At 34.4% G+C, this 13,636-nt stretch overlaps 1 protein-coding gene across 1 annotated transcript in view; it reads right to left on the reverse strand.

Annotated features, from left to right (window-relative positions):
- Luzp2 (leucine zipper protein 2) overlaps positions 1-13,636 on the reverse strand; it is a 289,657-nt gene that overhangs the window by 120,115 nt on the left and 155,906 nt on the right. The window contains exon 5 of the mRNA XM_090347985.1: positions 12,088-12,150. Coding sequence (XP_090204111.1) covers positions 12,088-12,150 — 63 coding nt within the window. The remainder of the gene's footprint in view (positions 1-12,087; positions 12,151-13,636) is intronic.

The following is a 13,636-nucleotide window of genomic DNA, read 5'->3' on the forward strand; positions in this document are numbered from 1 at the left end:
CTAAGTCTAAGTTACATAAGAACACTTAAACTACTGATGTGCAGAACAAGTGCACTGCTAGTGAAGTATTGGAGAGTCAACAGGGCTGAACAGTCTGAAGATTTCAAGAGCCTGAAGTTCTACTTTAGTTTTGAGATTGGTAATAATTAGAGCCTCTGTCTTTTATTCAGTGAAATGAAGCTAGAAAATTCAATTTCACACGGATATTAGCAGATTTATACATAATGAACATGTTAAAACGTTCTGCAAGATGCATTCTCTTCACAGCTGTTAATTGATCTTGCTACTGTTGCTATATTCATGAATTTCTATCATTTAGTGCTGTATTAGATACAGTTAGAGAACAATTGGCTGAATTTTCCACATACAAAAATAAATATCACATGACTATTATGTCACTTTTTCTAAAGTGAAGATAATAAATGCATAGCATTTGGGAAGCAAATACAAATGGATAATTTCTGTTGATCACAATCATTTTCACATAATAGGAATCATATCAGACAGTGCATAAAATTTATAAATTTTCTGTACCATTTTATATTAAATTATTCTTATTATTTGTATGATTCATATACTAGTGGTCAACAACAAAAAATTAACCATGAGCTAATTTAATAAACTAAAATGAGTTTGTAGAGTTTGTGTTAGAATGGAAGTTTAAGCAATTAAATATGCACTCTATATTTTATGTGACTTTAAAAAATTCATGATGTTCCACTCACTTCAAAAAAATAACAAGGTTATTTATGGCCACATTATTTAAAAAATCATTCATGTTCTAAAAGCCTTCATTTCACTAGTTTTCTCCTTGAGACAAGGCTTACCTCAAACTTGTAATCCTTCTACGTCAACCTACTGAGTACTAGGTTATGTTTTGTTTTTCCCAGTGTGCCTGGTAACCTCCTATAATTCTTGAAATAAATTTCATTATCTAGAGTATTATAAATGGCATATGTACTTCTCTATTTTTGATCATATAGCTTTGTGTACATTTTATCTCCAAGTGTATCTTCTATATCATATTTTAGTTAATTTTGAAAGAATCTTGGTTAAACTGAGAATATTACCAAACTTTGATACATGAGAAAATTAGAAAATATAGAGACTTTTAGTTTGAGCAAATTGGGCACTCTTTGAGTTCATAACTAATTTATATAGATTTATCTCTGGTTTCTTCTTAAGCAATAGATAACACCATGTGCGAAGGTGTTTAGCTCAATTCAATGATTCATGTCCTTAGAGTTATGTGAGTATGTAAATTTTAATTTTATCTTGATTCAATTTCAAGAGACTCTACACACTTTCTGAAAATATACATTGTTCTGCAGCATCAGGGTGACATGTAATACTTAATCTCCAAAACTGGTATCCAAATTAAAAAAATATTAATAAGATCTCTGTTTATGTACTTTAAAAGGAGTATGTCAAGTGGAAAATGCTTGAAATGCATGGATCATCACAGTGGAGAGCACAGTATAAAATCAAACTTTTGATTTTCTTCCTCTTCTGGGTCAGAGCTTAATCACATTTTTTCTAAAACTTTGCATGTTAATTAAACATGTTTAGTAAGATAAAAATATCAAGAACCTTCTACTTAGTGTCAGATGAGGATTTCATATTTTAATGGTATTATGAGCTTGCTTGAAATAAGAAAGTTAAGAAAGATACTTTCTTCTAAGATAATGTTAGAATAATTGTTTTTCTGATTCTCCTGTCATAAACGAATAATGGTAATAGAGACACAACAGATAAAAATATCTATAAGAATAAATCTTAGAAGCTCAATTTGAGAAAAATGCAAAAACCTTTCAAAACAGCAGATAGAGGCATTTGGATATGTTGAAAATGTTCATTTCTGGCCTTTTTTCCTTAGAGAATTTATTTTTGGGAGCTAAAGTTGCAATTCTTTCTCTGCCTTTTTTGTGTTACAAATCCTTTTTTATGTCCAATTTTTATTTGAATTAATTGCTTAATATTGAGTTATTTTCTTACATACTTTGGATGTCAATATATAATTAAATGTTCAGTTCACAGACGGCTTCTCCCAGTGTGACAGTTGCTCCTCCACATAATTTTTTCCATTTTTGTTTCTGTATTCTCAATTTATAGCCTCATTTATGACCTATGCTTTGGGGTTAAAATGAAATACTCATTGATCAGAACAGGGTGGTGTAGTTTCTCCTTTATGTTTTCTTCTAATATGTTTGTTATTTATGGTGCTACATTATATCTTTAATTTAGTTTGAATTTTATTTTTGCAAGACCTGGGCTTGAGCTTAGGGCCTGAGCACTGTTTTTGGACTTTCTTAAAGCTTGAGCTCCACTGCTTGAGCCACAGCACCATTCCTGGCTTTTTTCTATGTATGTGGTACTGAGGAATCAAACCTGGGTTTTCATACATGCTAAGCAAGCACTCTACCACCAGGCCAAACTCCCAGCCCTTGAAATGGTTTTTATATCTGCTGATCCGGTCGCATTATTTTGTGTGTGGATATTCAGTTTTCCTAGTATCATTTTCTAAATATCATCCTTTACCATTGTGTATTCTTGACACCTTTGTTGAAAATCAGTTACTAGAAATATGTATATATATATATATATGTATGGGAATTAATTTCTATGTTCTCTATTCCATTGATTAATAGTCTACTTTTATGCCAGTGCAACTCTTTTAGGTACTAAGGCTTTTTAATAGAAGTTAAAATCAGGTAGGAATACAAGAGACAAGGGCCTCATATCTAAAATATATCTACAGTTCAAAAACTCAAATCTCTAAAAAACAAATTCTCAAAGAAGCAACCATCCCGTCAAAAGGTGGGCTAAAGACTTAAAGAGAGACTTCTCTGAAGAGGAAATAAGAATGGCCTATAGACACATGAAGAAATGCTCAACATCTCTGGCCATAAAAGAAATGCAAATCAAAACAACTCTAAGATTCCACCTCACTCCAGTTAGAATGGCCAGGATCAAGAAATCTAATAACAGATGCTGATGGGGATGTGGCCAGGAGGGATCACTACTACACTGTAATTGGGAGTGTAAACTGGTTCAACCACTTTGGAAAGCAGTATGGCAGTCCCTAAAAAAAACTAAACATAGACCTCCAATATATATGACCCATCAATCCCACTCCTTGGCATACACCCAAGTGTCCAGAAAAAAGGCCATATTAAAGTCACTAGCACAAACAATGTTCATTGCAGCATTATTTACCACAGCAAAGTTATGGAACCAACCAGATGCCCCTCCTTAGATGAATGGATCAAGAAGATATGGTATTTACACACAATGGAATTCTTTGCTGCTATCTTAAAGAATGATATTGCCCTATTCATAAAGAATTGAAAGGACTTGGAAAAAATAACATTAAGTGGAGTGCTCTATGACTTTCCTCATTTGTCTTAATTAGTACACATCTAGCATTCACTTAGGTATTCACAATACCTCAAAACCTATGTACATTTGGTCATACAGGTTGAAACTAAACAAAATGACTTTAAGTTATGGAAACAAGAGATTTGTCTTTGTGATTGTTGTTCTTAATGTACTATGTGAAGTTATTTTTTTCTCTTTGATTCTATTTATGGTTAATCTCATGTGATTACTGTATCTGACTTTGTTGTTCTGTATATAAAATTATTTGTTTGTTTGAAATAGTGAATTGAAGGGATAAAACAAGATGATTGCCGGTGAGGGGAAGGAGGACAAAATCATGAGAAGGGGTATTCAGGGTTCAAGAAGTAATATCCACACTACCTGACAAATGTAATTGTAACCTCTCTATATAGTCTCCCAACAATAAAACACAATAAAAAACTATTTGAGAACCCAAGGCAATTATGAGCAAATCTGGAAGCACAAATCTGTTCTTTAAACCTTCTGCCACATTTCTAATTGAAAAAATATATGCATATATATATGTATATATTCTTAACATGCCTGGGACCTATCTCTTAGAAATGGAGTCAAAAATAAGATGCCCTATCTACCAGTTTATTAGGCCAGTAAGGAACTGAACATCTGTAAGAAGTAATCATTAACCATGTGTGGCCTTTCCAGAGAACAAAGCATTTACACCTTCAAAAAATAACTCAGTCAGTAGGACAAATCACACCAATCAATCCTTCTTTAAACCATATGTTCATGCTCATTCCAATAATAAGAACTTACCGGCCTTGTTTCAGCCGAGTTGAGCTCAGATTATATTCTAGCAAAAATTTTCCATGACACTAACATCAGTGAATAAAAGATTACCTTGTCTGTTTAATTTTGTCTGGTGCAATATTTCTTTGGCATGATTTAGTGGAGATTTACAGCCGTGAGTCAGACCTATAAAAATCTTTTCACTGAACTCCATCTGTGAGTAGACTACATGCACAAATATTTGCAGGTACCGATTTTAAACAGAGCCTATTTTAAGGAAAAGAAAGGCCCTCCAATTACAGTTTTAGGAACCAGGATTCGGCAGAAATATTTATAAATAATTTACAAGGGAAAATCTTTGTTTTAAAGGTTTAACATGAATGTATATTAGTATAACAAAAGTAAGGAGTTGAGGGGGGGGGGGAGAAAGAAACATTTCCTGTTCCCTGTATTGAAATTGGAGTAAAGAACTGTGCAATAGAAATCTGAAGCAGTGATATATCCATGAAGCTGAGCACTCCTATACTAGAAACTCAGACTTTGAATTGAGAAAAGATTAAAAGAGCAATAAATAGCATATTGGTAATGCCAATTAACAATGTAATAAACTCATTTAGTGTGAGGATATGCTCTAAATGGGACATTGAGCAACCAATAAAAGTACTAAGAAAATATTAACTCATAAAATTTGAGCAGTTAAGGTAATGGACAGTATTTAAATAAAAAAACTAGATCAGCCTACCAGGAAGCAAGAAACAACAATCTTTTGGAAACAAAGAGGAGAGGAATGCAAGATCTAAGTCATGGAAACCACTTTAAAGGATGACTTCTATATTCATTTACATACTTTGTTAGCTGAACCAGGAACCCATCCCAAAATTATTCATGAGCTCACAGCAGTAGAAACAGAATGTGGATAGAAAAAGAATAATAATTGCTACTTACGCTTGAGGAAAGTGGGAAAATATGACCATAAGGAAAATATACAAGTGGAGTCTGTTAATACTGCATTTAGATTTTTCAGCCAGATATATTTTGATTTTACAATATTTTTACATGCTTGGGGTTAAATTTGACATCCACATTTCACTATCACTTTGTTACACTTTTCACCCCATAAGGGATTTTAGTGTTTTCTATTTTAAAAAAGGTATAGGGGCCGGGAGTTTGGCTTAGTGGTTAAAGTGCTTGCCTAGCATGCCTGAAGACCCAGGTTCGATTCCTCAGTACCACATATAGAAAAAAAGCCAGAAGTGGTGCTGAGGCTCAAGTGGTAGAGCTCTAGCCTTGAGAAAGTCCAAGGACAGTGCTCAGGCCCTGAGCTCAAGCCCAGGACTGGCAATAAATAAATAAATAAATAAATAAATAAATAAATAAATAAGGTATAACGTAGACCTGACAGATTTTCAATAATTGTATCAATCATTTTTTGTCCTATCATCTTATCATTAGCCTTACTTAAAATTTCACATCTTTGGAAGATAAATCGCAAAAGCTATATGTACGTTTCAACATGTGAAAGAAATAGATAGCATTAGAATAAATATTCATTTCAAATCTCTCAGAGATTAGTCAAAACAGGAAAGAAGCTGCTTTCTATTTACAATGAACAAAAGCATACATTCTGGAAAAGATTTAAATGGTGAAATCCCATGAATAGCTTACACGGTATTCATGAAATAACAGAAAGTTGGAATGTGTGTGATCAGGGGAGGAATCTTAAAGCTAGGGAGATTTGAAGAGTGGGCCAAAAAGATCACAATACTCAATGTACATAATATGAAAATGGAACCCAATAGCTTGAGTGGATGGATGGACTTTTGAGAAATGGGAGACTATAACAGGAGGGGTGAGCTTGATCATAATTCATTTCATTCATAATGTGACCTGCTTTGTACAACTATTTAATGATATTTCAAGAGAAGACAATACCTTGTCACAGCTCTAACCTGTAGTTCTAGATACTCAGGACTGAGATCTAAAGAGATCTGTTCAAATCTTGCCTGGACAAGAAAGTCCATGCTAACACCACTTGAAAATAAAGGTTGCTTCCACATAACCATTTTTCAGTAGTCAAATATGCAGCATTTACTGTGTAAGAAAATGTACCCCTTTTTTCAAAATTGCAAAGTAACTCGAATTTCATACTAGGGGATTGTTGTTTATGGATGACTATTTTTGCTATATATTTAAATCTTAGTTGGATACACGCAGCAATTGATAGCTTCATCATTTATCATGTATACTTAGATAAGCTTAAATTCTGAGAATAATAATACATTTGCATGTCTCATTTTGAAAATGCAATATTAATTCAATCCTAGAGAAGTAATGCGATACTATGTCAACAATGACTAAAGTTCTAATTAAGAGGTATATGGGATGCAACCTTCAACACAACTGAATTGCTTTATGAAAAAGGCAGAGAAAAAATACTTGTCTGGCACCACCACCAAGAACCAAGAACTTAGACAATGGATACTCATATGTACAATTCAAAAGAGTTTAAATGACACTTCCTTAGTTGTTAGTGTCTCATTTATTTTCAAGAGTATAGTTACATGAGTGGGAGAAGAGCAAACATAGAAGAACACCTGAAAAGGAGAGGAACAATTGATGCCTACTTCCTTAACTATTCTCTTCTAGCTGGGACAATAACTTGAAGAGTCTAGAATTGATCTCTATTTCTAATTCCATTTTCCTTGCTCTCCAGAACATGGCTGTGTAAAGATAAAGACATAAAAAGTTTGGCCACAGGAAGTGGACTTAGTTGTAAGTACAATGCTAGCCTTTGGGGTATCAGTGGCAATCAGAGCAGTTTTTAATTGTCACCATCCTTAGCAGCAGTCCTCATTTCTCTGGATCCACATGTCACTTCTTAGTTTTTGACATTTTTGTTATCTTCACTCTAGTTGTGGTTAGATGATAATCTCATCACAAGTACAGTTCAGGAGATGTAATTAGATATTTCTTTTTTATTGTAATTAATAGAGGGGTCACCATTATATTTGCCCGATAGTAGGTGCATTACTTCTCACACATTGATACCCCTTCTCATGTTTTTGTTCACATTTCCCCCCTCATCTTGTTTCCCCCTTCCTTTCCCATCCCTTCCTTATTTCAAATAAACAAATAAAGGTATATGTAATATATCAGTTAACAAAGTTCTATACTGTAACAATATGAATTAACCAAAGGGCAACAAAAGAGATGAGAAATAACATAGTATATTAAGAACAATTACACAGATAAAGCTCTTGTTTCCATATCCTAGACATCCTTTCATTGAGCCCCATCCTATATGAACTTATGTACTTAGGTGTTGAGCTATTGTAATCCTCTGCTAGGAGAGTCCTAGATGTGTACTAATTATTACACACAAGGGAAACCATTGAGCCTATGTTCCTTTGGATAGGCCTTACTTCACTTAATATGATTTTTCCCAAGTCTTTCCATTTCCTTACAAACGGGATGATTTCATTTTTTCTGATTACGCATTTTTTACTAGTAACCCTGCCATTTTCTTTTATGCATGCTTGAACTTTTTTTTTGCCAGTCCCGTGGCTTGAACTCAGGACTTGGACACTGTCCTGCCACTTGAGCCACAGCACCACTTCCGGCTTTTTCTGTGTATGTGGTTCCAGGGAATTGAACCCAGGGCTTTGTGCATGCTGGGAGAGCATATTACCACAAGGCCAAACTCCCAGCTCATGTTTGATCTCTTGTATCATGTCACCATTTTGGCAAAAGAGAAAGATTGTTGATAATGTTGTATATTATAGAGCTACTTTTTTCATATATTTTCATTGTAAAAGAAGGGTTACATTATATTTACCAGATACAAGTTGCATTACTTCACAAACATTGATAACCTTTCTCATGTTTTGGTCCCCATTTCCCTCCTTCCCCCACCCCTCATATTGTTTACCCCTTTCCCTATCTGATTTCCAATAACCAAATAAGCATATATACAATATATCAGATAACAAGGTAAATTATTGTAACAATATGAGATAACCAAGGGACAGCAAAAGATGAGAGATAACATAGTACATTAAGGATCACAATCACTCATTATATGGCTTTTGTTTCTATATCCTGGAGGTTCTTTCATTTAGTGTCATACTATATGGCCTATGTATCTAGGTTTTGCTCTATTGTAAATATAGAGCTACTTTTACATTTATATTTCTGTGTGTTTCATTTTGGCTTTATCAGTCAGATCAGCTTCTTGGCCCCGTTTTACAACAGGTTTGTATAGGGGACTTACAAACATATTCTTAGAAATAAATTGGCTTGAGATTGCACTCAGCCACAACAACAAAAAAAAACAAAATTAACTTCATTCCTCACATCAATAAAAAACAATTTCTTCTTCCAGCCAGGGCAGTAAAGTCTGTGAGATTCTTATCTCCAATGAGCCACCAGAAAATGAGAAATGGCACTATGTTTGGTTCAAAAAGGTAGACTGCTACCTTGAGCAAAAGAGCTCAGAGACAGTGCCAGGCCCTGAGTTCTGAGTTCAAGCCTCATGATTGACAAACAACAACAACAAAACAAAAAAACACTCTTCACCTAAAGGCAATATTTGAACAATTAATGTTTTATATATGTGTTTACTTCCCTGGCTGTGTATGAATAGTCATAAATTTTAATCTTTTCAACAGGGACCTGAGACATGAAGCCTTCCATGCCTAATACACCTGAATAGGTTGTTGTCCTTATTGACTTCTTTGTGACGTGATATTCTAAGAAGATTATTGTCACCCCTGCTGTATGACACTTACTCTGTGTCATTTTGTAATTATTTCATATTGCATATGGCAAAAATCTCATTTAATATTTAATGTTGATTGCAATTTATTATCAGAGACTTTTGTATGATTCATATTTAGAAGCATGTGTGTCTCTAGAATTTAGTGCAATGCTGACAACTTGTGAGTCAAACAATATGTACATTGTACAAATGGATAAATAATTCATTAATTTGCTTCTAAGTAAGCTGCCATGTAACGCCTTCATGACAAACATATCCAATTTTCCTTTTCCCATTAAAAACAGCCAAAGTCTACATTTTCTTTTGGTGGAACATACAAAATGCCGCAGATGAAAGAATGGATGAAAGATCATCCCCTCAAATTCATGTCTAGCTGGATCCTACAATTGCAAATTCCATATATAAAGTACATATCGAATCTTGTGCATGTGGTCAATTTAAATGCAGACCATAATTGCATTGATGGACAAATGTTCTCTATTTAAGGAGTGGAACCATATGAAGACAGAAATCATAGGACACTACTGCAAACCAGTGATTGATATGGCAGAGAGCCAAGAAGAAATAAATAAGAATGTTTTTCAACTCTGTGGCAAAAACGACTCTTGAGAGTGGTTTCAGGCCTCTAGCCTGCAGAAGTATAGGAGAGCAGCATTCTTAAATACTGAGCCACTCTGCCTTTGCTACTTTTAAAAATAGCCTTAAAACCTTGTCTGGACTGGCGTCAAGTGGTAGAATGCTAGTCTTGTACACAAAAATAAAATACTTAGAGACAGTAGCCAGGCCCAAGTTCAAGGTTCTGGATTGGCATGTTGCATGTACCCACAGACATATGCATGCACACACACACACACACACACACACACACACACACACACACACTATACTACATTTTTCTCCATTTCAGTGATTACTGACTTACTTTTATTTTGATTTAGTATTGGACTTCCTTAAAATATCTAGACCTTCATTATTTATTGGAAGGAACATATATGCAAATGAACACACACATACAGATACACAGATAATACATTGTGCTTCTGCTATCACTTTAGGATTGTCAGAAAAAATTATTATCATTTATTGTATCTTATTGTATTTCTCAACAACACTATCAGAGAAACAATAAAAAAGTAATTGAACTTTGACCTCCAAATCTGGAAGTAGGATTCATATATCTTCAATACAGTTAATTCATTGAATTAAGAACAGATTTAAATATAGGCCTAATGTAGTTTCAGCACACACAAACTCCTACCAGTGGATTGTTTTGTGGAAATGGTGTATTATGACTTAGTGTAGAAGGGAAGTTTCTCATTCAAGAGTCTGCATCTAGTTGAAGAAACTGGTAAGACAAACAGCTAAAATCACAACAGGAAAAATGGATAAGATTCCATGTCCACCTGTGGTATTGTGACACAAAATATTGAGTTCTGGATTGGTCTCTCACTCTCCCTCAGTAATTACCTACTGGAAACTAAAACTATTATCCATGCACTACTTTGTTAATAAAAGCCTCCTTTAAGCTGTGTCTAAGCAACTTCTGGTTCCGCAACTGAAAAGTACTCTTGAAGTCTGCACTTCCAGTAAGAAAACTGAAGGGAGGCAAAGATCACAGAAATAAATCAAAAATTTATTGCAGGTGTAGGCTACACAATGACCTTCTGCCAGCTAAGTAGGCATGATCCTTGCAATGTGAAGTTACAGGCACATATTAGATGGAAAACGAAGCTACCTTCTGTGTCAATGTAGTTGTATTGATTGAGGGTGCTGCAGAGGTGGGGATGACATACAGGCTTCCACCTTCTGGATTCTGGCAGAGGTCATGCTTCCTTCAGAAGTCAGAAGTGTGCTAATAGAGTTATTGCTATGAATTCCCAGTTCTCCTAGTGATTGCCTGAGGTCTCTACACAGTCTAGTAACACTTTCTGATCAATATATTTTTCCATAATCGAAAACAATAGTTCCTACAATTACTCTAAAATTCCATGTTTTACTAGTCTTCCTATCCCTGTGTATCAATCAATAGATGTCTAAAACCTACATGTTTGCCAGTGACTTCATTTCTGACACCATTTTCCTCACAACAATTTCTTTATATGGCAATCAAACAATGAAAAGGAAAGATTACATAACTTGATAACTAGAGATTGAAGAGACAGATTAGTAGAATTAGGATGAATGGTGTGATTCACATGCAAAAGAAGTAGGCAGGAGAATGGGATTAATTACAGAGGATTTAGTATAAAGTAGTGTTGGTTTAACTAACTGCATCAAATATGGTTAAAAGGGAGCAAAGAGAAAGGAAATACAATATTTAAAGGAAAGAATATTGTTACAGTCAGGAATAAGTGGCTTCTGCCTATAATGCTAATGTAGGAGGCTGAGAATGAAAGATAACAGCTCAAGGACAGTCGGGACAGAAAACTTTGCCAGTCACTGTTTAACCCATAGGAAACAGCACCTACCTGTCATCTTAAATTATATGGAAGTTGATATTAGGAGGCTCTACTTCCCAGCTGGCTCAGGCAATAAAATCTATGAGATTAATTGTTATCACCGGTAAGCTAGATGTCATATCCACTCTGTCATCTCAGCAATGGTGAGATGCATGAAATAGGTGTGTCAAGATCTAGGACCAAACCTTCAAAGAAAGTGAAGGGTTTCTATCTCAAAAATAATGAGTTTAAAATGAGCCTGGAGGAATTGCTCAGGGGTAGAGTGTCTGTGGAGCAAGTGAAGTCTCTGAGAAAGCTCATAATAGGTTCCATCCATGTTCATGGTTTCTTACCAAGAAAGGGATTATGGCTTGATTATGCCCTAAGTACATTTTACAGTATAGATTGTACCTTTACTGCATGTGGACAATTTCAACTAGTTTTTTTTTTCCTTTGGTTAGGACCAGTGAGGATATATATCCAAGAAAATTATAAATACAGGAAGAAAAGAATGGGAGATGATAAGGTTATCACAAACATGTTAACATATACATGTGTATTATGTGCATTTGTGTGTGGGCGTGTGTGTGTGTTTGCAGTCCTCAGCCTTTACTTCCTCTCCATTAGTCTGTAATCAGATGTCAAGTTAGCTTGTGATTAGCATTCCAATCATATGGAGAATTTGTGTGTAATTGTGTGCATTCTTTGTATCTCCTGAGGTCTTACCTCATTCTGGAGGTCTCGGATCATTTTACTTTTCCTTTCCACTTCAGTCTTTAAAAAATTAATCTGAAAATAAATAGAATGTTATGTAAATACATTCTAAACTTATTTCTATGCCATTTATATATTTTTAATTGTATAGTCTTAGCTACTCATGTGTCTGAGATCTGAAGTTTGCTGTTCAAGGGCCTGATACTTAAAAGACAATATGTTAGAAATGGTCATGATAACTGGGCATGGAATGGGGATAGGGAAAGTTGGAGAAAAATGAGAGAAGGGGAAACAATTTTTGCACGAAATATACTCATTACCTTACATATGTAACTGTAACCACTTTGTATATCACCTTAACAATAAAGTTAAATTAAAAAAAAAAAACATCCTGGGAAGGAAAGTCCTTAAGACTATTATCTCCAATTGACCACCAAAGTAAGATAGTAGAGTTGTAACTTAATTGGTAGAATACCAGCATAAAAGCCCAGGGAAAGTATCTAGATCCTGAATTTCGAGCCCTAGGACTTGATTTAAATATTACTAACATAGTAATATCTATTCCTAAAATGCTATCAAGTAAGTTTAACAGATTGCCAATACTGACAATAACCATATTTTCCCTAAAATACACAACAGTTTAAACATTAATCTAAACAAATCCCAACATTTTCCCTTGATTATTGAATTTTTCTGTTTCAGTAATTATTATTCCAACCATGTGTATGTGTGTGCATTCATGTGCATATTTGTGTGTATAGATGAGTGGAGAGTGCAGACATACTTGTTGTTCTGAGACTTTTTTTTCCTTTTTTTTTTTTTTCCTGGTCCTGGGGCTTAAACTCAGATCTTGTGTGCTGTCCTTTGTGTACAAGGCTAGCAGCTGATCATTTTAGTCACAGTACCACTTCTGGCTTTTTCAGAGTATTTTATTGGAGATAAGAGTCGTAAAGACTTTACTGCCTGTGCTGACTTTGAACTATGATCATCAGAACTCAACCTCCTGAACAGCTAGGATCACAGGCATGAGACACGGGTTCCTGGCTTCATATTTTCTCCATGTGTTGCTTATAGACTGATGATTTTATATATTGTACTATGAAGTGTACAATTCTTTAAATGTTAAATACAGACACAAAAAGTGTTGCATAAGACTTAATATTCAGGACCTAAAGTATACTCAGAATGTGTAAAAATACTATGATTTGGGGAATACTGATTTAGAATTACAGCAGAATTTAACATCCCTGAAAAACTAAACATTCCTAGCAGTTAGTCATGGAATAATTCTCCTAGACAGAAAATAGCATGTTATTTATTAACAAATAAAGAATGGAAGAACAGTGATACTTTTTGTTCTTAATGTGAATATAAAGCTTTAGGGTTCAGTCTTGCTTTGACTTTTTTTTCATCTCACTTAGCATAAATTAATCCATAAAATTAGAGTAGTGAAATGCATCCACTGGTCATTATTATTCTTAATTATTTTGTGAGACCTGAAAGTCCATTTTTCTTTTCTGTGCTCTAGGATTTCACATGAATAATGCTGCACTGAAAGATT

The sequence above is a fragment of the Megascapheus bottae genome, chromosome 16, assembly GCF_031878675.1.
Source record: "Megascapheus bottae isolate mThoBot1 chromosome 16, mThoBot2.hap1, whole genome shotgun sequence".
Taxonomy (NCBI): domain Eukaryota; kingdom Metazoa; phylum Chordata; class Mammalia; order Rodentia; family Geomyidae; genus Megascapheus; species Megascapheus bottae.